Source organism: Chinchilla lanigera, unplaced genomic scaffold (assembly GCF_000276665.1).
Source record: "Chinchilla lanigera isolate Chin_1 unplaced genomic scaffold, ChiLan1.0 scaffold00092, whole genome shotgun sequence".
NCBI lineage: Eukaryota > Metazoa > Chordata > Mammalia > Rodentia > Chinchillidae > Chinchilla > Chinchilla lanigera.
The window spans coordinates 6,870,699-6,894,845 of record NW_004955493.1 but is presented as its reverse complement, the minus strand read 5'-3'; the positions used below and the strand labels follow the sequence as shown (position 1 = coordinate 6,894,845).

The 24,147-nt window shown below is 57.1% G+C and overlaps 4 protein-coding genes across 5 annotated transcripts; all 4 read right to left on the bottom strand.

The window, feature by feature from the left end:
• Positions 1–5: 5 nt before the first annotated feature.
• Positions 6–6,014, bottom strand: Tbx6 (T-box 6). Its single transcript, XM_005405189.2, has 8 exons — positions 4,953–6,014; positions 4,636–4,870; positions 3,244–3,511; positions 2,818–2,964; positions 2,671–2,741; positions 1,393–1,466; positions 1,127–1,310; positions 6–1,031 (listed from the first exon to the last, which is right to left on the bottom strand). The coding sequence occupies exons 1-8, from the start codon at positions 5,068–5,070 to the stop codon at positions 818–820; spliced, it is 1,311 nt and encodes a 436-aa protein (XP_005405246.1). The 5' UTR covers positions 5,071–6,014; the 3' UTR covers positions 6–817.
• A 102-nt stretch (positions 6,015–6,116) lies between these two features.
• On the bottom strand, positions 6,117–9,796 carry Ypel3 (yippee-like 3). Of its 2 annotated transcripts, none has more exons than XM_005405190.2 (5): positions 9,631–9,796; positions 8,829–9,011; positions 8,679–8,722; positions 8,392–8,533; positions 6,117–6,603 (listed from the first exon to the last, which is right to left on the bottom strand). In XM_005405190.2, the coding sequence occupies exons 2-5, from the start codon at positions 8,943–8,945 to the stop codon at positions 6,514–6,516; spliced, it is 393 nt and encodes a 130-aa protein (XP_005405247.2). In that variant the 5' UTR covers positions 8,946–9,011; positions 9,631–9,796; the 3' UTR covers positions 6,117–6,513. The 2 variants fall into 2 exon arrangements, with proteins under 2 accessions (XP_005405247.2, XP_005405248.2); XM_005405191.2 differs by having other exon boundaries at positions 8,392–8,500; positions 9,631–9,794.
• Positions 9,797–11,129: 1,333 nt separating this feature from the next.
• Gdpd3 (glycerophosphodiester phosphodiesterase domain containing 3) lies at positions 11,130–17,903 on the bottom strand. The gene is made up of 10 exons (XM_005405185.2): positions 17,222–17,903; positions 16,918–16,960; positions 16,571–16,706; positions 16,443–16,488; positions 16,225–16,343; positions 16,061–16,150; positions 15,694–15,827; positions 13,538–13,597; positions 13,390–13,441; positions 11,130–11,322 (listed from the first exon to the last, which is right to left on the bottom strand). The coding sequence occupies exons 1-10, from the start codon at positions 17,358–17,360 to the stop codon at positions 11,185–11,187; spliced, it is 957 nt and encodes a 318-aa protein (XP_005405242.1). The 5' UTR covers positions 17,361–17,903; the 3' UTR covers positions 11,130–11,184.
• Positions 17,904–18,009: 106 nt separating this feature from the next.
• Positions 18,010–24,147, bottom strand: Mapk3 (mitogen-activated protein kinase 3; the record flags this gene model as incomplete). The annotated part of the gene is given in 9 exon segments (XM_013504886.1): positions 18,010–18,592; positions 19,386–19,540; positions 19,624–19,733; positions 19,901–20,032; positions 20,395–20,509; positions 20,720–20,836; positions 21,011–21,200; positions 22,823–23,005; positions 23,996–24,147. Coding segments are annotated over 8 exon segments (1,122 nt in total), but the record flags the coding sequence as incomplete, so codon positions are not given.

Genomic DNA, 24,147 nt, shown 5'->3' with positions numbered 1-24,147 from the left:
TTTGTTTTGTTTTTAGATAAAAGTTTTGAGAAAAAAAGAAAAAAAATTCTAATAAAAGAAGAAAAATGATATTCAGGCTCATGTCAGATTTGGTCGGGAGAGGGCAGAGACACTGGCCTGGGAGCCGGATGGGAGAGCCGGGACTGCCTCAGCCCCAGTCCTTCGAGGAAGGCGGGGCCCAGGCCTGGCCCGCTCCCTACAGGCCGCCTCAGGACTGGGCAGAGGCAGGCTCTTGAGGGCAGCCTCAATTCTCAGAACACCTAGCGTTTCCAGATCCCTAGTTTTCCTGAAGAGGAAGCCAGCCTGGAGCAGGTTGAAGGTTGACGGAGCAGCGCAAGGTCATGCAGCCCGGAACCTGGCAGTTGGGCCTGGGGCTCCCTGTAAGGCCTTGCCCCTCCCCCGCCCCTTCCCAGGGTCAACACCATGAGCTCAACATTTCCTGAGCGCTGATGCCTTTTGAGTTTTATTAACAAAAATGCTCTGGTCCTGAGAACAAACTGGTACGGCTTGCAGTAGTGGGGAGGGAGGCCCCAGGAGGTGCTGGCTGTGGCCCCATTTGGCCAGGCAGAGCCTCCCTCCATTCACACCGAGGTGAGAGCCGGGTAGGGGAAGCTGGCCCCAGCTGGACTTCCAGCAGCCTTGCCTGAGCTTTGAAGCCAGAGGAGGGTGGGAGTGAAATCAAGGTGTGAAGCGGGGGGCTGGCCTAAGGCAGCCATTTGGTGTGGGGGATGGGGCCGTGGAATGAGGGGCTATGGGGCTGGGGGAAGGGAACGGAGGTTTGTGATGAGAAGTAGAGGCCCAGTGGCCCTGTGACAGCTCAGTACATAGGCTTGGAGCCCACATCCAGGTAACCGCCAGGACCTGGGTATGGTAGGGGGAAGGGGCTCCCCTGCAGGAAGTGCGGGGCGAAGGACGCGGCAGGTGGAGCTGCTGGGTAGCCTGAGCTCCCCGCTCCGGGCTGCAGCTCCAAGAACGCAGCTGCGTAGGGGGCCGGGCGTCCAGAGTCCGGAGCCTCCTGGAAACTGGGGTTCCTGAAGCAGAGACATGTGTCAAGGCAGGCGAACCCTCCCCTCCTCAGGGAACAAGCTCAGGGAACAAGCCAGCTTTGTGTCCTTGTCCGGCTCACCTGGTTGGCAGGTGGCCTGGGGCCCCGTGGAAAGCTGCGGGGTGCAGGAGGTAGGCCTCAGCACTAGGGCCACTGCAAGGAGGAGCTGGGGCAGGGGCAGCTTCCCGGGGGGCTGGGGCCTGCTCTGCATCTGACTCACGAATGTCCCCTCCCAGGGTGGAGTCGCAGGGACCCCCTGGTGTATCTGGGGAGACAAATAGGATAGGTTGGGCTAAGGAGGATCAGCGTCTCAGGCCTCGCCCCATCGCCACTGGGACAGTGCTCACCTCCACTCCCATAGGCCTCTGTGGCTACCGGGTCCGAGCTCCGAAGTTTCCTCTTCACGCGGGCATCTCGCTCCCTGAGGAACAGCAGTGACCATGATGGTGATGGTGGTGATGACGGTACTAGTAGTACTTAGCAGGCGCCAGGCGTTTCACCCTCCCAGGGACCCTACCAGGTAGGTGTCATTATCATACCCATTTCACAGATGAAGGAACTGAAGGCCAGAGCATTAAGCAATTCAAAAGTAGCAGGTCTGGGGTTCGTCCTCCACTCATACTTCTCCATGGTTTCCTACCACATTTGCTATCAGACGAACCTCCCCCAGGCCCATCACACTCCACCCCATCTCCATTATCTGCCTTTTGCCTCTCTGGAAGCTTCTTTCCCCTCTATACCCGCTTGACTCACCCTGCTCACATCCTCAGGAAAGACCTCCCAACCTCCAGCAGTGCCGCACACCGCACCTCATGGCATTTCTCGCAGACCCACTTTCCCATTGGATCAGCGATCCAGTGGTTCACGTCTGTATCTGCTGACGTCGTGAGCTCCCCAAAGGCAGGGGTCAGCTCCAAGGGGCCCAAGTTCTTGCTAGGCCTTCCTGCTTCCCATCACCTCCCACACTTGCCTCGCCCCAGGGGCACCCCTGGCATAGTCATGCCGCACATGCGGTTTCACTCCCTGGCATGACTTCCCCCAGCTCTCCACCTGGCTCCCTCCTTACCCAATGTCCTCTGCTCAAGGAGGCCTTTCTAGGTCACTACTAATACTGCCCTCCAATCCTTCCTATCCTTCCCTCTTTTTTGTTTTGTTTTTTTTTTTTCAGACAAGGTCTCACTATGCAGTTCAGGCTGGCCTTGAACTCACTATGTAGCCCAGGCCGGCCTCAAACTTGCTGCGATCCTCCTGCTTCGGCCTCCAAGTGCTGGGATTACAGGTGTGCACCACCCACTTTATTTCTCCTGACTTTAAGAGTCGCATGCTTCTGACTTTAGAACTTGTCTCTAAATATGTTATTTTTCTCGTTTTCTTGTCCACTCTCCCCAGTTCCTTGAGGACATGTTGAGCTTTGGTTTGCTTTGTTCACCAACATCTCCAATGCCTAGAATGGTGCCTGGCACACAGCAGGTACTAAGTAGTAAATAAGCACTTGCTGAATCAGTGAGTAAGTCAATGCCTTCACTGAGGGTCATGTTCCTGGTACGCAGCACAGTGGCTGGTACATGGGGACCAGTTAGTGAACATTTGTTGAGTGAATGAGCACATGAACGGAAGATGCCCACCTCTTACAGTTCCTGCCATTCTCCCGGAAGCCTTTGGCAAAGGGATTGGCGGCAATCTTCAGTTGTGTGATCTGGGGGCAGACAACCAGGTGAAAGTGATGGTGGCCTGGGTAGGGCACCACCACCCCCTCGAGCGCGGTCACTCACCCGTGGGTTCTGGTAGGCTGTCACAGAGATGAATGTGGTCTCAGGGAAGCGGAAGGAGGCCACGCCCCCCCAGTGCTGACTGCACAGCTGGGCAGCCCGCACCAGGTGTATGCGGGGCTGGTACTTGTGCATGGAGTGCAAGATCAGCTGGGAGGGAAGAAGTGGGGTGATTCCCTGCCCTGGGCCCCAACAGCCTTAGCCTTCTTTTTCTTATCTTTTTGAGACAGGGTCTCACTGTGCAGTTCAGGCTGGCCTTGAGCTCACTTTGTGGCCCAGGCTGGCCTCGAACTCGCAACAATCCTCCTGCCTCAGCCTCCTGAGTGCTGGGATTACAGGCGTGCACCACCACACTCGGCTAAGCCTTAGCCTTCCACCCCGCTGCACCCCGCTGCCACCTCTCTCCCGGGGTCCCAGCCTGGGCCTCACATGGCCGTGGGGGTCCAGCGTGCTGTTGGTGAGCTTGACACGATGGAAGGACACAGGCTGCCGCATCCAGTGGGCACCAGTGGCAGGAGAGTCAGGGTGGATGTAGACTCGGTCAGGCAGGCGGGGCTCTGCCTTGCCGCTGGGCTCCCAGCGCCGACCCTGCCAGCGGTAGCGAGCGCCATCCACCGGCACCACGTCCAGAAGGAACAGGTAACGGGCCTCAGGGTCCAGGCCAGTGACTGACACCCGGCAAGCAGGGAACATGCGTCTGCACAGGGACGAGAGGGAGGGCAGAGGCCTGGAGCGGCACTGGCCAGAGGCAGGCTCAGCACAGCGAGGGGGCTGGCAACAGGTCTGCCAGAGAAACATGAGGAAGGTGGCATTAGAACCCAGAGGGCAGAAGCTTAGGGCTGGAGGGCTTCTCATTCCGTTCCACAGAGAGAAACAGAACCAGCAGGTTAGGGGACCTGACTGGGGTCACACAGCGGGTTAGGAGCAGAGCCGGGCTCCTGACCCCTAGCTCCTCAAACTATCTGCAAAAGCAGTGGCGACTAACTTTGCTTCCTGAAATCTTGCTAGGAGCTTCTTGGGCCCTATCCTAGCCCCCTCACTTATTCTCCACAGCTGTTAAACAAATTTATTGCAGAAAAAATAGGCCCTGAGCTGGGATGCCTGTAATGCCAGCACTGAGAGGCTGAAGCAGGAGGATCACAAGTTCAAATCCCACCCGGGCAATTTAGCAAGACCCTGTAGTAGTAGAAGTAGTAGTGGTAGTAGTAATATATGTAGCTGGGGATGTAGTTCCGCAGTGGAGCAGCTGTGGGTTCAATCCTCAGCAGCCCGCCCCCGCCAAGGCCTTGCCTTCAGTGGGGCAGAGGATTTACTGTGCTAGGGCCTGAGCTCTGGCCCTAGATAAAGTCCTTACTACAGGCTATACACTGACCGCTTCCTTGCCACTGGGGTGAGCTTGGAACTTAGTCACAGACTGATTCCTACTCAAGTCATACACTGACCCCGGGTCCCGGCCAGATTTCCCTGATGCTGATCACTTCCTGAACCTTGGAAGTTTGAACCCAGATTCCAGCCACAGACGAACCCCTGATCTAGGCCATCTACTAATCTATAACCCAGTCAACCTTCCTGACCCTGATGTACACTGACCTATGACCCTTGGTAGACTGGCCTCTAAATCCAGTGTCAGACTCCACAGCCTGACCCTTGACCTGCCACGGAATGACTTCTGAGTCCATCCACAGTCGCCAGTTTCCCAGGCAGCAGCGACCAAACTGTGGCAGAGCTCTGGCCCTAGAGAAACCCCCGAGCCTAGCCCCATCCCAGGAACGGTGCTTTCCCTGGGACCGCGGCCCAGACTCTGACCTGGCCAGCCCTCACCTGCCAGCTTTGGTGATGATCATCTCCGTCCCCACAGCGCTGAACTCCTTCCACAGCTCCTGGTTCTCCAGGCTCAGGCTGACCCCAGGGAGCGAGCGAAGGGCCTCTGCAGCTGGCAGGGCTGGCTCAGCGCCCAGGGTGGGGGGCAGAAGGGGCAGAGGTGCGGGTGCAGCCAGAGTGCGTGGTGCAGTTTCAATCCCAGAGAGGTAGCAGTCCAGTTTGGGGGTGTCTAGATCTGGAGATGTGGGAAGAATGAGGCGGCGGCCCGGGGTCACACCCCCCAGGCCCCCCAGGCAGGAGCTGGTCCCACAGCTCACCCGGATAGCGGTAGCCCTCTGCCAGGGCAGTAGGGAAGCTGGAGTCGGCCCCAGATTGGGGGGGCCCCAGACGGTAGCCGGTCCCCAGGGATGGGTACAACTCTCGAGGATGGTACATGCTGTAGTCCTGCTGGGCTCTCAGGTCACGCTGCCTGGAGTCCCCAAGTGCTGAGAGATGCCCCTTTATAGCTCACAGCTCAGCCCCTTGCAGACCCGGGATCACAGCCCCTCCCCTCTTTGGGGCCCTGGAGGTGGACTGGAGTGAAGATCCCTGGGGCCTCGAAGGGATCCGAGAGGGGGCCGGATACCTGGGTACCCTCCCCCCTCCTCCTTGGGCGACTTCATTAGTCCCGACCCCCTGCCCCCTCATTACATAATTAACTCTTCGGCTTGATTGATCCCCAGGGCTTGGACAGAAACGCAGTTTGGCGCTTCCGGCCAGCTGGTCCCCGTTCCCACGGGGGGAGCCCCGGTTAAGGATAAGCTGCGGGGGCGGGGCCGGGGCCCTGGGACCAAGCCTGGGGTCCTGGGGTCGACCCTAGAGTTCCAGACTTTCTGGTAGGTCTTCTTCACTTGGAGAACTGATCCTAGAGGAAAGATTCGTAACTGGAGGGAAGTGTAGGGTTGGAAGACCCTGGCCTGAGCTTATTACACGGGACGCTGGGGACGTCGAGGAGTCCGCAGCAGAGGACTGAATGCTGGCATTCTCCCTGGTTCCCATTCTGAAAAAACCTGCACCCTCTACCAAGCCTCAAAAGTTACAGGGCGCGCCCTACACAACCGCCCCCTACGTCTCCCGCGGGGTTGCAGTGGGACCGTGCCGGCAATCCCTGGGACTGCATTTCCCAGTAGGCCCCGCACCCAAGCGGGAAAAGGAGACCAGCAGACCGCGCAAGCGCCGTTGGGAGTCGTAGTCAGCGAACCCGGAGACCTCCCCGAGCTGCCCCTAGGCGGCGTCCTAGCACTAAAGCCAGGAAGATGCAGATCAGCCGAGGTCAAGGCCTACGGGCCAGTGCAGGCGCCTCGATCTTCACGCCCAGCAGACACCTGGATGGCAGTGCCTGCCCCATGTCCCGCTGAGGCGCAGAGCGGAGCAGGTCTATATATACGGGGCAGGAGTCTAGCTCGGACTTCCCTTTCCCGGATTCCACGCAAGCCTTGGGCTGTCTGCACTCCATCATTTTATTATGTACAAATGCTACAGAACAAGGGGGACAGACACGCGTGGGGTGAAAGGGACCCGTTGGGGGGAGAGTTCACAAGGCAGACGGTGTACTGGGGCCGAGAGCAGCACACAGGCCATATCTTTGGGGCAGGCGGGGCAGGAGAGGGTTAAAAATGAGATCCAAGCCAGCCAGATCGCAGGGAGGTGCAGGGGTGTCGTCCTCCTTCTGATCTGCCCCCAAGGTCACAGTGCATGCAATAAAATATATGTACAGGTGCGGGATCCTTCCTCTGCAAGGGGCCCTGAGGGGTTCAGAGCTCCCTCCAGGCGGAGGGAAGCCAGTGGCGGCCCCTGGCGGCCAGGCCAGGCTGGAGCCACATGAGTCAGGCGCAGGAGTCAGTCCCAGCCGTTGTCTTTGATCATGTGGTTGAGTTCAATGATGTACTTCCCCTCTTTGTACTTCTGGCTGCTCTCAAAAGCCTGCTCCTGAAAGGAGGGGAGGGTCTGTCATCCCAGGGCAAGAGCTCTACCCCAAAGGCCTAAGGAAAAGAATATGACTTGGGAAGAGAATATGACTGGCCCCATTTTACATATGGGTAAACTGTGGCCCAGAGAAATCAAACTACCTGCCACAGACACTGGTAAATAAAAGCTGGTAAATAGCAGGGCTGTGCTTCTGACTAACAAGGAGTGGACAGAGCTGTAAATCACCTTTTGCTGTTGTTGTTGGTTTTTGATGAGACAGGGTCTTACTATGTACCCCAGGCTGGCTTCAAAACTGAGGTGATTCTCCTGTCTCACCTTCTCGAGTGCTGGGATCACAAGCATGCGCCACCACACCTGCCTTACCTCATGTTTAATGTTTTTAAACATTAACGACTGCTCCAACAGAGAGGATATGGGAATGCCTAAGAGATTTCATAGTCTAGGGATCGCACACTGGTGGCCTCAGGGCCATTTCAGCCTCCACGTGGTTCTTTCAGACAGCAGAGAGTTTAATAAAAATATCTTTAGGGGCTGGGGATGTAGCTCATCAGTAGGGCACTTGCCTAGCACGCAGGAGGCCCTGGGTTCAATCCCAGCACCACAAAACATTTAAAATACTAAACTACGGGCACGCAGGCTCACTCCTGTTTGCCCTGCCCTGTTCTCCCCACTACCTTCATGTCACCACGTTTACAAATCCACAGTATCTGCTTAGCTTTGCAGGCACTTGGGTTTTAACCTCATAAGGCCACCTCCTTATTTTACTGTACTTCAGAGAAACCATATCACCTATTCAAAGACACACAGCGAATCTGTGGAAGGGCCAGAGGTGAACTCAGATCAGGGCTGTCTGCCTCTGGCATCCACATCAAGAAAGGAGGCACTGCAAGAACAACGGCCAATCCCGTCCCTCGCAGATTCCCAAGAACATCATTGCTACATCTAAACGGATGCCTGCAACAGTCTTGGGAGCCAGGTAGTGGCTTTATTCTCCAATGTCAGATAAAGAAATGAGATGCAGAGTAATGAAGTCAGATCCTGGACAGCAGCAGTAGCAAAAAGAGACACAGAGAAGGAGGCCTGTGGGACCCAAGTCCCATGTTGCTGTCGGGTCCTAGAGAACTTCTCTGATCCTGTGACAAGCTGGTGGCCAATGGTCTGGGGTTAACAAATAAGGCAAATGGAGCCGGGCGTGGTGGCACATGCCTGTAATCCCAGCACTTGGGAGGCTGAGGCAGGAGGATCGTTGCAAGTTCGAGACCAGCCTGGGCTACAAAGTGAGCTCAAGGCCAGCCTGCACTGCAAAGCGAGACCCTGTCTCAAAAAGACGAAAACAAAACAAAACAAAAAAATAAAAAAAACCAAATAAGTCAACTAAGATTCTGGTTCCTATTCTGTTACCAGCTGTGTGATCTCGGGCAAGTTACCTAACATCTCTGGGCTTCCCTGTTTTCTGCAAAACAGATGTCACAGAATCTATCTATATGACTTGGATACGAATATACGCCAAGCAAGTAACTGTCCAGCATGTAAGTATTCACTAAATGGTGACCGTGCATATATCTTCATCTCTAAAATAGGGATGCTAGTGCCTCTGAGGGAAGGGACGGGGTGAAGACAAAAATTCTAAAAGCCTTTGACAGAAGAGGACATGGTTGGGGTAAACATAGCGTGACTTGTCTGTGCTGGGCCTATGCAGTCTGAAAGGTTACTGCGTGACCAATATGAAGGAGAGGTGATGCGAGGTCAGGTCAAAGGTGAGCCTGAGGTCAGAGAGGGCTGACTCACATATTTCCAACCCAATGTAGTCTTGCAGTTCTCGCAGTGGATGTCAGCGACAGCATGAAGGCCGGTCAGCAGCACCCGCTCCTCGGCTGGCCCGCAGCCCACGTTTACCCTGCAGGGACATGGGGCAGTCCCAGGGAGGGTCCTGCCATCACAGACCCCCCTCAACCTTGTGTCTGTCCTTAGCATCCAAGAGAGGGCGAACACAGCTTCCAGCCTGAGCCAGGGGACTCTGGGAGTCTCTGCATAATGCAGGGTCGGCAAAGAAAGGAGCGGGGCCAAATACTCACACAGAGTTGAAGAGGTAGGCGCGCCCCTGACTGCCCTGGAAAGACTGAACGGTAGGGAAGCAGAGAGGGCGGGGTGGTCAGGGCTACTGGTGTGGAGCTGCCGGGAAGCCCCTCGGCCTCCCACTCCAGCCTCATCTGTGGCCTGGTTACCTTGGAGATGAGGTCGTCGTGGTTGGCCAGGTGAGCTCGGCAGTGGGCACAGCTGTACCTTCGGTGACAGTCATCCAAGTAGGCCTGAAACGTCTTGGGCTTTGAAATCCGCACCATGGCGGGGGCCAGGGGCAATGGCCCCACGCGGGGAGCGGCCCACGGGGAGCAGAGGGAGCCCAGTGCCTGCCAGGAAGGGAGTAGGTGGGCTGTCAGGCCCCAGGGCACACGCAGGCAGGCACGCCCAGCACCACGAGGACTCTGTCTGTCACACTCGGCTGCGTGCGCTCTCCTCTCCCTAGGGCCAGCAGCCTCACCAGGGACAAGTCTTAGTTCTGACTCAGTGCTGAGGCCTCAGGTTGCATCAGCGGGGAAACTGAGGCTAGGAGGAGCCCAGGTGAGTCACCCACCTGCTTCCCGGCTCACCCCCGCTGACCTGGTATCTGAAGCTGGAGGAAGGGGCTTTTATTGAATGGGCTGTCAGTTCCCAGTCTAAGGGGAGCATGCGGGTTTAGGAAGTGGGTGGTCCCTAGGACCCCATCTGGACCGTGGGTGGGGCTACTGCGAGGTACAGGGAGTTCACCTGGGGAGAGGGTCCTTTACCTCTTGGCCTCGCTGAAGGTGGTCACCTGGGAGGGTAGGTGCTCTTACCTGGGGCCGTGGGGCCTGCTCTCTGCAAGGGGATCTTACCTGCATCGCGGAGCCTTACCTGAGACGCCAGGGCTCACCTGGGGCGCGGGGTGGGGGGCGGGCGCCGGGGGAAAGGGAGCAGTCTTCGCTGGTGGGGCGGGGGCGCGGGCCTCACCTCGCCTGGGCGGGTGGGGGTCCGATCCGCGGGGTGGCCTGGTCTGGGAGTGGGGGGCGCTCCTGGTGGGCGCCGTCCCCCCTCCCCGGCCGGGTTCGCAGCCGCCTCGACTTGTTTACACCGAGACCAGCTGCGCGGCGGCTGCGGCGGGAGGGGGAGGGGGAGGGGGCCGGCCTCCCGTCCCGGCGGCCGCCGTGGCCAATCCGCGTGGGGCATGCAAATGAGGGGGCGCGTCACCAGGCGGCCAGCGTACGGCCGGGCTGCCCATCCCCCTGCTGTCCGCTCCCGCCCGCCCGGAAATGCGGATGCGGCCCGCAACCCAGCTTAGCAGCCGGGCGGGACGGAGCCTCCTGGTCCCTCTGGCTCGCTGCGGTGCTTGAAGGGGCAAGGGTCCGAGGGCCCATCCCCGACGTGGGTGGAGGAGGAGGATGGCGTCTGGACGCACACCTTCGGGAAGTGATAGTCATAATTATCTGCCTGGATCCAACGCCTCTGCCCTACTCTTAATCCCTGCAGCAATCCTGTAAGGCGGCTTCTCCTATTGTCTCCATTTTAGCAGGGAGTGAGGCCCGAGAGGTCTAGCCCCTCTCCCGAGATCATCAAGCTGGCAAGAAGGAAAGTGGGAATTCTCATTTGGCCCTCTTCCACGGTCTTTGCCATGGCACCAGGAACAGTTAGTTTACCTCTTAGAAGAGACGAGGTGAAAGGTGCCCATTTTGGGTAGGCTCCTGGGAGCTACACCCTTGGAAGAAGCGGATTTCCACTGGTGAACATCACCTCCTCCAGGGAGCGTTCTTTGATGCCCCTACCCTCCAGGATGGGATTGGTCTGGGGCGAAAATGTCTGTTTCCACGTGTCTGCCACACTTAGTCTTTTCGGGTTGACTACAGAGGTCCCAGCCCCGGGCGTGCCCTCGAGTAGGTACTAGGTAATACCCGTGCAACGGGTACATTCCCGAAGTAAGGCTTCAGGACTGAAGGAGGAGACCTGGGGCGGAGAGTGGGCATGGCAGGGAGCAGAGGGCTGTGAACCGTGGCCACCCCCTGCAGCTCAAGAGGCAGCCCATGGGACAAGACATTGGGAAGGAGCCGGGCGTGGTGGCACATGCCTGTAATCCCAGCACTCAGGAGGCTGAGGCAGGAGGACCCTTGCGAGTTCAAGACCAGCCTGGGCTACAAAGTGAGCTCAAGGCCAGCCTGAACTGCATAGTGAGACCCTGTCTCAAAACAAAAAACAAAAACTGAAAAACAAAAACAAAGACATGGGGAAGGAGAATGGAACAAACATTTGTGGCTCTTGAGAGGTTGAGGCCCAGGACAGCAGGGTTGGCTCTGCAAGGGACATTCCTGAGAACCAGAGGCCAGACTGGCACAGGGTGTGGTGTGACTCCTGGGCTGGAATGCAGTGGAACAAGTGGCCGGGCTGGCCCCATTTGCCCAGGCGGCCAGCTGTAGTCCTCCAACAGCCACCCTCTTCCCCTCGCTGCAAGCACAACTCTGTGACCGAGAAGAAAGTATTTATTTTTCAGGAAGAAAAACAGAGGAGGCCTCGGCCTTAGGAGGCCTGGGCTGGTACTCCATGGGTATCCAGGTACCGTCTCAGGGCTGTCGGATAATCGGTCATGACCCCGGTGGCCCCTAGGTTGAAGGCCACTTCAAAATCTGACTCTTCATTGAGGCACCAAAATATCACCTGATCAGGGAGAGAAGCGCTTGAAGAGTTTCCAAATCATTTTACCCGGACCTTCTTACACCCAAGATGCTGGGCACTCCCTTCTCACTCTGTGGAGACCTCCCTGTAGCGAAATGCTGGAACTTATTATTAACTTTTCAGGAATTCTGCAAACTGGTTATTTCACAGCCATTATTAAAAATTAAATTGAGCTGGGTGTGGTGGCCTATGCTGATACTCCCAGTGCTCAGGGAGGCTGAGGCAAGAGGATCACAAGTTGAAGCACCACCTGGCTGATTTTGTGACTAAGACCCTGTCTCTAAATAAAGAAGTTTTTAAAAGCCTGGGGATGTAGTTCCGTGCAAAGGCCCTGGGTTCAACCCTCTCCTCATAACAATGATTTTTTTTTTTTTTAATTCCTGAATCTTTTTTTTTTGGTACTGGGAATCGAATTCAGGACCTTGCGCTTGCCAGGCAGCTGCCTGTACCACTGAGCTGTAGCCCCAACACTGAATAAAAAAGCAGCTTACAATGAAAGAAATTGTATTAGAAAATACTCAAAACTTAACGTTTTCCGATTATTTTACTGCCTTTTACCATTTCCTACACTCTTCAGCTTATGTTGTGTCTGCTGAGTCTGTGAGGTAAAAATGAGGCACGGTGGGGCGCTACCACACATCTCTTTCCAGTTCTGCATTTAGTGACTTCACCCTGGCAGCGCGAAACTGACTGAGGTGGTAGTGTAAAAGCCAGGGAAAGTAATGCTCCAGCCAGGGCTCTGCCTTTTCCTCCCAGGCAGTGGGCTGTTGACCATTTCCCAGCTCCACGCTTCCCAGCCTGCCCCAGTCCCTGCCGCTCGGGGCCTTCCCTGCCCTGCTTCTCCGAGGGCACAAAGGCAGGTGGAGATGATCGTTTATTCTAGGCAACCACTGCACCTCTCTAGTTCTCAGCTTGGCAACTAAGGTTATGGTGCAACCTCACAAAGTTTTGAAAATCCAGTGTGAGACGGCTGATCAGAAAGAGCGTTTTTTTTCCGTCTTTTTCAGGCTGGCCTTGAGCACACTTTGTAGCCCAAACTGTTCTTGAACTTGCAACAATCCTCCTGCCTTAGCCTCCGCAGTGCTGGGATTACGGACATGTGCCACCATGCCCGACTTGTCTTTTTGAGACAGGGTCTCGCTATGCAGTTCAGGCTGGCCTTGAGCTCACTTTGTAGCCCAGGCTGGTCTTGAACTTTCAAAGATCCTCCTGCCTCAGCCTCCCGAGTGCTGGGATTGCAGACATGCACCACCATGCCGGGCTGATCAGTGTTGCCACTCCAATGCCTCTCTCACTCCAGCATCTGTCAGTAGCCAAGTCCTGGTCTCTCTGAGTTCGCCACCCCCACCCCCACTGCTACCGAGACCCAGCTTTCACACTAAGCCTGCCCCTTCCCCACATGGCGGTCTGCGCGACTGTCCCGCAGCGCGCTGGGACCAGCCCTCCCCTGCTGAAGACTCTCAAGGCTTCCTGCCCCTGTGGGCTACAGCCCACGTTCTCTTCGGAGGTCAGTGGGGCTGCCTGCCTTGGCCTATGCTGCTGCCTCCGCGCTGTGGCCTGGAGACCTTCCCAGTGCCTCTGCAGCAGTGGCACCCCCTGCCTGAGATGTGCTCCCTCCCCAGCCGTCCCTGGGCTGCTCCCAGCTCATTTCTCCCAGACCCCACAGCCCTGTCAGTGAGCCATGGCCGGTTTCATTTCCTTCCCCTGCCCTTGGTGGTGGGGACTTTCTCTACATTTGCTAATTAAACGACCTGGGCGTAGCCAATGCTCAGGACAGGAGGGTGGGCTGCCGGGCCGGTGTCCCCCTCCCCCGGGGCCAGGACAGTGGGCTCACGGTGTCCGCATCTTCAGAATGGCTAACATTTACCCAGCCCTCACTGAGCAACAGCTACGCATCCAGAGGAGTTATGTGAACCAGTGTTCCCATCCACAGGTGAGGACTGAGGCTCAAGCTGCGGTGACCTGCCCAGCTTGCAGCAGAGTGACTGGGCCCTGCTGCCCGGCCACGCTGGGAGCATCCTTCCTGCGGAGCAGTGGTCAGGTCCTCACCTGCACCCCTCGCGCCTCCAAGTGCTGGATCAGACTTTTCCTCATGATGGCCCTGAGATGCAGGGGAGGGGGGGGATGAGTGGGGGACAGAGGAGCAGGGCAGCAGCGGGTCCCTCTGGGGCACCCCCAGCCTTCTCGCCCACCTCACCATTTCGTAACCACGGCCGCCAGCCGGTTCAGTCCAGAGCAGGAGAAGGGGAAGTAGGTCCTGTGGAGGGAAGGTGGTGGGGGTCAGCCCTGTGGGCTCCCTGTCGTGAAGGCGGGGTGAGGGTGGCAGTGGCCCTCTGGCCAAGGGCCTAACTCTCCTGTCCTTCAGTGGTATCCACTCTGACACCTCGGGATCCGGGGTGTGAGCACGGCCCTCCTCTCATCATCTTCGGACAAGGAGACCGAGTCAGAGAGAGCTGGGGGACTCGCTAGGACTCACAGACAAACCTGAGGTGGGGCTGGGGCCGGGGCCAAGGGGCAGCTCTTTCCAAAGCTGCACAACTCCTCCGGAGACCCTTCTGGCTGGGTCCGGCCAGCTTCTTGAGCCCAGACAGTACTTAATGTGTCATTTGCTTGTCCATAATAATCCCACTCCAGGGCTGACTCTGGATGCACTTTTTAGTGTTCCAGGGCAGGCTCTGGAGTCAGATCTAGGCCAAACCTGGGCTCTGTAGTGGGCTGTGTGACCCTGGGCAAATGACAGAACCTCTCTGTGCCTCTGATTCTCCATGGATACTCAGGGAGTTATATCTCCTGGAGGGGGTCACTGAAAGTTAAAGGTCAAACATTCAAAAAGATGTGAAAACACTTTGCAAATCCTGTATAAAATGTCACATACACACACGAAGCAGGATCACAAGTTTGAGGTTCGCCAGGCATGGTGGCGCTTGCCTGTAATCCCAGTACCCGGGAGGCTGAAGCAGGAGGATCTTTGCAAGTTCAAGACCAGCCTGGGCTACAAAGTGAGCTCAAGGCCAGCCTGAACTGTGTAGGGAGACCCTGTCTCAGAAAGACAAAAAACAAACAAACAAACAAACCCCAAAACCAAGTCTGAGGTTCACCTGGGCAACGTAGGGAGCCTCTGTCTCAAAATAAAAATAAATAAAAAGGGCCAAGGACGTAGGTCAGTGGTCGAGAGCCCCTAGGTTCAATCCCCAGTACCAAGGGGGAAAGTCATATACACAAACCTTTGTAGCAAGGATTGTGGGGCGACCGGGCGTGGTGGCACACACCTGTAATCCCAGCACTCTGGAGGCTGAGGCAGGAGGATTGTTGCGAGTTTGAGACCAACCTGGGCTACAAAGTGAGCTCAAGGCCAGCCTGAACTGCATAGCAAGACCCTGTCTCAAAAAGACAAAAAAAAAAAAAAAGGATTGTGGGGCTGACTGGGAGCGTCCTTTGGGACAGTGATGACAAACCTTTCTGAGCTTTCAATGATAACAAACAGCCTGCTATGGCACGTGTGCCATCAGGTCACCAGCACTGCATTGGGACAACAGAAGGGGGCAGAGAAGTTGGCAGAAAACAATGGGGCTGTGATCCGCAGAGGGCTGGGGAAGAAGCAGAAGTCCTGATACTCTAACCCTCTATTACTTTGTTTCTCTTTGTATCCAGTCCAGGGAAGCTAGCTTTTTCCAGGTCAGGGAGCAGCTGTAATGATGGAGTCAGACTGTAATTTGTACAGGGCCTAACCTACCCACATGGTCTTATTTACTAGTGTAACTGCACCTGGACGGGAGAAGGCCTTCCATCAGTATTTGGAGTGAATGGAATGAATGAACCCTTTCTCTCTTAAAACCACGCATCAGTATATACCTGCATGTAATTTCAGGGTTTAGTCAGGCATAGTGCTGCACGCCCATAATCCCAGCACTCAGGAGGCTGGGGCAGGAGTTCAAGGCCAGTGTGGGCTACATAATAAGCTCAGTAATTATTATTATTATTATTATTATTATTTTTTTTTTTTTGGTCTTTTTGAGACAGGTTCTCGCTATGCAGTTCAGGCTGGCCTTGAGCTCACTTTGTAGCCCAGGCTGGTCTCGAATTTGGCAACAATCCTCCTGCCTCAGCCTCCCAAGTGCTGGGATTACAGGCATGCGCCACCACGCCCGGCTTCAGTAATTATTATTATTTCAGAGGATCACAGCTCTCTCAGGGTTTGTGTAAGCTGGACAGAAGCACTGTCCTTACAGGACCCTGCAGTGATCTCGGAGGGTGTCCGGGAGCTGAGGAGCTGTGGTTCCTCCTGCAAGTGGGCCCTGGGCAGGGTGGCTCGTGTGGGGCTATTTCTCTGAGGCCTGGTCCCTCCGCTGGTACCTGTTGATGATGGTGGGCAGGAAGCACAAGAAGAACTTCTCAGGGATGCGGACGAACGGCAGCAGCCCCAGGTAATAGAGCAGCAGCACCCAGAATGATCGGGGTATTGTGAAGGACAGCGGCATCTCTGGGTTCTGGGGAGACAAGGGGAGAAGTAGAGGGGGTCCAACGGCTCCTGGGGAAGCAGCGAGGAGGCAGTGGCGGCAGGGCAACATGCTGGACTTTCGAGAGGCGCGATGATGACAGGCCGAAGCCACACCTCATCACCAGCACCGTCCCAGCGCTCTCCAATCCTGTCCTTGGAGACTGTGCTCTAGCGTAGGAGCCTGGGGAGGGGGGCTCTGGGCCTGGAGGGCCAGGGACTCACAGCGGCCTTGCACTTCTTCATGACTGAGCTCTTCTCTGAGGCCCAGATGGTGATCTGGCTGCGATCGAATTGCCTCACCAAGCCTGCTATCTAAGAGGAGGAGAGAGAGGCTTGGAGCCAGGCCTCCCGGCTCCCAGCCAAGCCCACCCTGCCTGCAGCATCACCTTGTGAATAAGCTCCTCATTGTTCGACTTGACCTCCACACTCATGGGCATCTGCGGGAATCTCTGGAACAGGTCCTCCAGGCGCACCATGTGCCGGTCTGACCCGCGGGCAAAGTGGCCTGGGAGTGGGGCCGTGGGAGGTGGGCATCAGAGGACTTGTGGGGTGGGAGTGTAAGAGGGTGGCTCTGGCTTGGTACAGGCTCGCAGGCCTCTCTCACCTGGTGAGAAGTAAACCTCCAGCTCCTCCTTGTACAGGGGCAGCTCCTGGGAATGAAGCAGAGCGTGTTACCAGCGGGCACTCAGGCAGGTGTAACAGCGGGCACGGGGCAGTGCTGGTAAGGCCTACCTCGAAGTCCAGGCTGCCCACATCCCTATTCAGCCCTGACTGGCGGGACAGGTTCTCGTCGTGTGACACCACTACCACGCCGTCCCGGGTCAGCTGGCAGTCCAGTTCCAGGAGCTCAGCTCTTTGAGCCATGGAGCTGTGGGAACAAAGGTCAGTAGTCGGGGGCAGGGCACAGGGGTGGGCTGGAGCGGGACCACGGGGCAGAGTCGTGGTGGGATGTGCGTGCTTACCTCCCACCTCCAAGCACTCTAGACACCCGGGCTGGGAAGCGAGTGGCGCCCCTGGGTGTCTGCAGTGCACAATGGCACAACCTTACATGGGAACGTGGCCAAGGTAGGCACACTCACTTCATTATGGCCTCCATGGTGTTCTCCAGCCGCTCTCCAGACCCTGTGCGGGGCAGTCGGGCAGGTCCCTGTTATCACCTACCCTCCTTCTTGGGGCCTCCCTGGGCCTCGGCCCTCACCTTCAGGCAGCTCACGCAGAATGGTCTCTCCTTCCCATGCCTTCCCTGCCTGCCCGGCTCTCCTCCTACTAGGTCCTGGCCTTGCTTCTAGCACTCTGCCCTGGGGCCTACCCCCCAGGGTGGCCCACTCTGGCCTCACTCCACCCCAAAGAGGCCACTTGTCCCTTGCCCCCTGCCCAGCTTACCTCCCCGATGGGCTGCCAGGTGGGGACGGAAGGCTGGAGTCCAGGGCGTATGCAGCAGGCGCGGCCGGCGCAGGAAGAAGATGGAGAGTAGGACATAGCTTCCCAGAGCAGGCAGGGCATAGCAGAGCAGGGAGCTCATGGCACGCTCCCTATCCGGGCTTCTGTGCTATAAGCACGCGTCCCAGTGGACTGCACAGCCTTGCCGCTGCCGGCCCAGCCGGTGTAGGCCGGCTCCGCCACTGGCTGGTGCCACGCCCCCGGGACTTGCTGAGCCTGCTACTATGCCGCTGGCCTGTGGCCAGGCTGCAAGGCTCGGCTGTGGCAGAGGCAGGCATCGAGGCAGGCAGCTCTGACCGTCCCGTTCTCTGACATTTCAGAGACCCAGCACCCTGTGGCCACACTGGTGTGGGGGTACAATGCCCCTCCTCACTGGATCTTCCCCTTCCCACGGGTGCTGTGGCCAGCACAGCACATGGCTACATGGCACACCCCGTGCCATCTCCAAGGAATCTGGGGGTGTGTGGGGTGGCCTTGAGTCACCCCTGAATCACCCCACTCAACCAAACACGAAGTCAGAGAAGAAGGGCACAGTGCCTAAGGGGAAAACTGACCCCATTCCTTCCCGGAGCCCGAGCTCCTTACATCCCATCCTCAACCCTGTCCAGCCAGAGCCAAAGGTCACCAGGGTCACGTGAAGCCACCCCTGGGAAGCAGCTGGGCTAGAGAGGTCAGTCCTCAAACCAGCACTGGTCAGGGCGGCATCGGCACACACAGACAGAGCCAGGTCATCCGTATACGTATCTCTATATTTATATATTAGATACAGGCACAGGAAGCGGGCAAGGGCGCTGGGCTCTCCGCAGGCCCCCACGCCATTTCCGCTCACCCACACACAGAAGCAGCGAGAGCATTAAATGTGGCAGCTTGCGGGAGGGAGGCGAGTTTCCGCCAGGACCGGCTCCTCAGGGATACTAGCCCTTGAGACTTAGGAACGTTCCTTCAAGGAAAACAGGGTGGGGTTCCAGTGAGGTGAGTGGGGCAGGGCTCGCCCTGAGTCTCTCCTCAGACTCTGAGTCCCCAAGGTAGGTCCTGGGGCAGCAGGAGCCCTTCCACTCCAGAAAAGTCTACCAGAGGCGGGGCCAGCTGGGGAAGATGAAGGCAGAGCAGCAGAGAGAGATTTGCTCTGGGCCACCTGAGCTTTTCAAGCTCCAGGGCAAGGTCAGGGTAGGAGGAAGCCTTGGCCTGCCCGTCGCAGGAGAGCTCAGCGAAGTGGGAGAAGGAGCCAGGCCCACCCTCAGCCCTGGCCGGGGCTGCACACAGTGTCCACTTTCTAACAGTCCAGCAGGGGGAGGGGCAGGCAGGAGCCGGGCCCTAAAGGAAGAAGCAGGCAGGAAAGAACTGTTAGTGCCGGAGAGGACACCATAGACCCGGGCGCCTCTCACTTCACCCTCACGGCTGGGCGGGAAGCCTTCAGGTTCCTGATCTGCAGATGCGCTCACAGGTACTACTGTGGCGGGAACTGAGGCACGGCTTGGAAACCTCCTGCAACACTGCCGAGGGCGCTGTCAGTGCTTACTCTCACTAGCGAACAGTCTGCAGAGACAGACGCAGGGAAGCGACGCGTCCCGCACAGTATCACAAAGCTAAGGGGCAGAGCTTGGGTCTTGTGCTCAGGTGTGTCTGCCTTCCTTGCGCCAGGCCACAGCTGGCCGAAGACAGGAAGAGGTGGGAGGAAGGAAGGTGTGGAGCACGCTCAGAGCAGCCCCAGGAGCTCAGGTATGTAAATGCTAACCTGAGCAGTAGGTGGAAGCCTGGCATCTGGGTGATCTGGGTGCTGCAGGGCTCCTTCCAAAACAAATAATGGCCTCACCTTCCTCTGCCCACACTGGAGAGCCAAAGTCTGGCTCGGTGCCTCAGAGCGAGGTGGGGGGCCCTCATAACCTCTGGGGTCTGCAGTGGTTGCTGGGGTGGGGGGATGTAAGGTGCGCACAAGTGAGACAGAAGGGGTTGGAGGGCAGGGCAGCTGGAAGGACTGAGGGTCACGAGTCTGTTCCCACCACACGGCCTGTGGGCGCGAGGCACCCTCACACCTGAGACTGTTCTGAGGTACACTGGACCCCGTGCTACCAGGGTGAGCCTGCGCATGGGTAGTGAGGATACTCACCAGGCCCCAGGAGGCAGGGACATCTGTCCTGGTTAGGGGGCATCTGGCACCCCTGGCTGAAAGTGGGCTGTCTCTTGGAAGATAAGCTCTTTCAGCCGCTCCTTGGGTAGATCATCCAGCTCCATGTCGAAAGTGAAGGGCTCCTCAGCCACTGGCTGGGGTGGCAAAGACAGTAAGGCCTGGCCAGGTATTGGGGGTGCCCATTCCCCCACCTGCCCTCTGCTGGTGGCTGCCCCACCTCATCTGTGGGGTCATAGTACTGATCCAGGTAGGGGTGAGCCAGCGCCTGCTCCACTGTAATCCTCTTGTTGGGATTGAAGGTTAACATCCGGTCTAGAAGGTCAAGAGCTAAGGAGGGGTAGGAGGCAGGGTCAAAGGGAAGGCCAGGAGCTCCAAGCAGCATCATTCCGCCCTGGGCCCAGGGGGCCTGCCTGCCTACTAAGACAGCTGGTGGCATCATGCAGCCTTCTCCACACCCAGGGTATAGCCCACCTTGGCCCCTAAGTCACTCTCACCGTTTAAGTCTGACTTGGGAAATAGCTTGATCCAGGCCACCTTGGTCTTAGAGGGCAGAGACTGTAGGTAGTTTCGGGCCTTCGTGTTAATGATACAATTCAGATCCTCCTGAGATGGGGAGCCCAGGATACCTGGGGGTTAGATGAGTGTCTTGGTGAGAAATCACCTTGGCCTGGGAACAGAACAGGGAAAGGGGCACGGAAAACAGACCCAGCCCACCCATTGCCGTGACCCCCCCTTAACCTCCAGCTGAGAGTACAGTGAAGGGGAATGAGCCGGGACTCAGCAGCCCTAGGTTCAAATCCTGGCTCTAGCACCTCCATAGGTGTGGGACTTAGCTTTATTTTTCCCATCTATCAAATGGGGATACACAGCTCACTGAAATAACATGAGATGCTGAAGGGGCTCCACACCCTTCATTTGAGAAATCCCTGAGAAATCTCACCTCGCATAAGCAAATCCCTTTCCCTTCCCAGAGCCAGGCCTCCCTCACCCAGAATGTGGTTGAGCTGGTCCAGGTAGTGCTTTCCAGGGAAGATGGGCCGGTTGGAGAGCATCTCAGCCAGAATGCAGCCCACAGACCAGATGTCGATGGACTTGGTGTAGCCCTGGAAAAGAGGGGAAACGGTGGGGTCCCTGGCTGGCCTCAACAGGTTCTAATTTGCATTCAATACAATGAAGAATATACAGCACAGAAGTCTGGAAGAACCAACGTTCTTTCTTTCAGAGCCCAAAGACAGGTAGAGGTCCTGTGTCACACAGGCCAACACCCGGGGCAGAGACAGTTCCATGCCTACCGTGGTGGCAAGTTCTCCTACCTTAGAGTTAAGCATGATCTCTGGAGCCCGGTACCAGCGTGTGGCCACATATTCAGTCAGAAAGCCAGTGTGGTCGTGCTCAGGATCAGCAATCCGGGCCAGGCCGAAATCACAGATCTGGAATGAAATGCAGGTCGCTAAGCTTGGTGCACAAGGCCTCCACAGCCCAAGTGGTCATACTGCCACACCGCTGCTAGGCTGTTCCCCTTGCTGCCATGCTCTATGGCTTCTACTGGTCACCTGGCAACCCTAGGTCCAAGGAAGGGAAGGGCAGCCACCCAGCCTTCTGACCTTAAGGTCGCAGGTGGTGTTGATGAGCAGGTTGGAGGGCTTTAGATCCCGGTGGAGCACATTGGCTGAGTGGATATATTTGAGACCCCGAAGGATCTGGTAGAGGAAGTAGCAGATGTGATCGTTGCTCAGTTGCTGGCTTTTGAGCAACTTGTATAGGTCTGTCTCCATCAGGTCCTGCACAATGTAGCTGAGGAGGGCTCCAGAGACCCCCAGGTCGGGGGTAGCAGGAGGCACTCGGTTAAGGAAAGGAGGGTCTGGCAACTGGGGCCCTTAGTTAGCCCTTTGGACTTGAGAGATGGGGAGGGCTTAGAGCCCCTGTTGCAGCTCAGCTGGTGACCCTGAGTAAGGAACTTCCAGTCTGTGGCCTCAGTTTCCCTTCCAGTGATATGAGGAGGCTAATAAATTTCAAGGCAAGAGAACTTCAGCATTAAGAGCAGCAGCTTCAAAGTTCACCACTGATGTTCCAAATCTCCACTCTGCTATTCACTGGCTTTATGATCTTAACCTGTTCATGCCTCGGTTTCCTTATCTGGCAAGGAGGGGAAGTAACCGTTCTTCAGGAGATGAGATGACCTACGTGGAGCAGTCAGCCCAGTGCTTGGCGTGTTGTAAATGTTCTGCAAACACGAACTTCTACTGCTAAGATAAAGGCCTGAGCCACCTGGATGTTGAGGGGGTTAAGTGAGATAATGTATGAATACCATCTGGCACGCATTAAATGTTTGCTTAAAAATAAATGCCTGAAAAAAAAAAAAATGCCTGCCTTATGGGAATGATCTGTGCCAGAAAAATGAGACACTCACAACAGCGTGTTCCTACTCGAAGAAGAGCGCCTGGCCATACATCAGAAGGTAGAGGAGCAACTGTCCTCTCAATACTTGAAGATAAAACAAACGTTAAACATAAATAAATGCCGTGTTGTTTGTCTCTGGAAGTGTAAGTCAGACCTTGCTGCTTTATGGATGAGGTCCAGAGATGCAGTGCCTTGCTTAGGGTAACACAGCAGGCTGAGGTGAAATGTGGTGATTCTGTGTCCTCCGTCTATGGTGGGGACGGAGGGTACCCACAGAACAAATCCTCACTTTGGGGTGGAGGTCTGGAACTGGCAGGGGTGAGTACTGAAAAGGTGGTGGGTATTATACAGGCAGGAAGAAGACAAAAACGAACTAGGCAAGCAATATCAGGGAGGGCAACAAAGGCTGGGCTGCCCTCCCCGGGCAAGGTGCGAGTCCACAGGTGATGAGGGTGGGGCTCTGAGCAGGAAGCTCTGAGAAAGGACAAGTTCCCACCTGGGGGAGGGGAGGAGGCAGCAACAGAGACACCTGATTTCAGACTTTCTATGATTTGTGCCAAAGGTAGCAAAAGCCCTTGGCATGCGCAGTGCCTGACACATACGAAGCCTACAAGAAAAGGCAGTTCTCTTTCTCTTGCCTTCTTTCTAGTCTGGGGTCCCAGCAAGGAAGGAGTCATCCCTTTGTTAAGCAAGAACTGACTGTGGGCAGAGGCTGGGTCATGTCACGGAACTGCAGATGTCAGAGGACAAAGCTCCCATAGAACCCATCTTGTCCAGCCTTCCTCCTCCCCGCTCCGCTAGGACACAGGGCAGAGAAGGACCTGTCCAAGGCCGCCCTGGCTGTGGTGAGCCAGGGTGCACCCAAGGTCTCTCAGCCCTCTCACACACTGTAAAGTTCCTTTTGCTAGCTTTGTTTAGGAGGGTGGTGGGGAAGACGGAAACAGCAAGAAGGTCAACATTCCCCAGTCCACCTCTGAAGCTACGCCTGGCCAGCCAGCTGGCAAGATGAAGGATACACATCTTTCATGGCTTCCAGGGTGGGTGCCCGAAGAATATCTCGGATGCCAATGACATTCTCATGGCGGAATCGCAGCAAGATCTGGATCTCCCGTAGAGTGCGCTGGCAGTAGGTCTGATGCTCAAAGGGGCTGATCTTCTTTATAGCCACGCGAGTCTTTCGCACGTGGTCATAAGCTGAGCTGCAGGGCCAAAGAGATGTTGCTGGCCTTACAAAGGGGGGATCCAGGCTTGGCGGCCCCACCCCGGGCTTGGCAGTGAGAAATGGGAGCAGGAGAGGGCTCTGGCCAACTCATAAACAATGCTGGTTCCTTCCTGCTGTGAAGGCCTGGGATCTCCAGGGAGAAAGCTGGGGACCGGCCAGGCGGCCTTTTCGTGACTTTACAAACAGAGGAAGAGACCGACTGCTCACCGACTTCCCTTCTCCTCGACCCCCTTTCTTTCCAGGGGCCACGTCCCTCCCCTCCTTTCCCAAGTTGGGTCCCTCAACCCAAGACAGGTCCAGGGGGTAGGAAAGAGTACACGGCAGAGGCGAGGTAAACACAGTGAGAAGGAAGCATTCCTGGGGCATCAGAGAGGAGGGGAAAGAAGGGGTGGGTCTCAGGACAAGGCACCTGGGCAGCAGAGCTGTTGCTATAGCAACAAAGGCCCAGGCCACACAGTGAGGAGAAAACCCACAGACCCCTACCAGAAGATGCAGGGAGATGTCCCGACCCCCTCATCCTGCACTGGGACCTGGCAGAGCAGAAGGGGAGGGGTGCAAAGCCTGGCCCCGCCCTGAGCGCCACTCTTCTCTCCCAAGCCCCCCCCCCCCCGGCTGAGCCTCACTGGGGGGATCCAAGGCATCCTCTGCCCCAGCAAGGGCCCTTCACTCCCCCTCCACCAACATGACTCCTGTTCTGAGCTTCACGCTCTCTCTAGGGTCCCTAAAACAGGTCCCCGACACCCACTTGGATGCCCCTCCTTTCACATCGTAAGCAGCGGCTCAAAGCCACCAAGCCCCCCTCCCCGGAGGAGGCAGGCAGCGCCCCCGCCCCGCCAAGCACCCCAAGGCCCAGCCCGGGGCACTCCTCGAGCGTCCGGAGCCCACAGCCTCTTCGGGCCCTCGGGGTCGCCCGGCCGTCGCGCTCACACTGACCTCCCCGCGCCCCCTCCCCGGAACGCCCCCTCACCTGACCATGCCGTAGGCGCCCTCGCCGATGTACTGCAGCTGCGTGTAGCGCGGGCCCACGTCGAACGGCTGGCCCTTCACGACCTCCACTTCCCCCGGGACCCCCGGGTCGACCCCACCGGCTCCCCGGGGCTCCCCGCCCCCGCCCCCCTG

Bases quoted from the DNA above. Each gene is read 5' to 3' on its own strand.
- Ypel3 (XM_005405190.2), bottom strand. From the start codon at position 8,945: ATGGTGCGGATTTCAAAGCCCAAGACGTTTCAGGCCTACTTGGATGAC. The intron at 8,534-8,678 runs GTGAGTATTTGG...CTGTGATGGCAG, and splicing joins GCCTACCTCTTCAACTCTGT to GACCCTCCCTGGGACTGCCC. The intron at 6,604-8,391 runs GTGAGTCAGCCC...CCCTCCTTTCAG, and splicing joins CTACATTGGGTTGGAAATAT to GAGCAGGCTTTTGAGAGCAG.
- Gdpd3 (XM_005405185.2), bottom strand. From the start codon at position 17,360: ATGAGCTCCCTGCTCTGCTATGCCCTGCCTGCTCTGGGAAGCTATGTC. The intron at 16,344-16,442 runs GTGAGAGAGGCC...CCCCACTCCCAG, and splicing joins GGAGGTTTACTTCTCACCAG to GCCACTTTGCCCGCGGGTCA. The intron at 13,598-15,693 runs GTACCAGCGGAG...TTCCCTCCACAG, and splicing joins CTGCCCACCATCATCAACAG to GACCTACTTCCCCTTCTCCT.
- Tbx6 (XM_005405189.2), bottom strand. From the start codon at position 5,070: ATGTACCATCCTCGAGAGTTGTACCCATCCCTGGGGACCGGCTACCGT. The intron at 1,311-1,392 runs GTGAGCACTGTC...TTGTCTCCCCAG, and splicing joins AGAGGCCTATGGGAGTGGAG to ATACACCAGGGGGTCCCTGC. The intron at 1,032-1,126 runs GTGAGCCGGACA...TCTCTGCTTCAG, and splicing joins CCAGGCCACCTGCCAACCAG to GAACCCCAGTTTCCAGGAGG.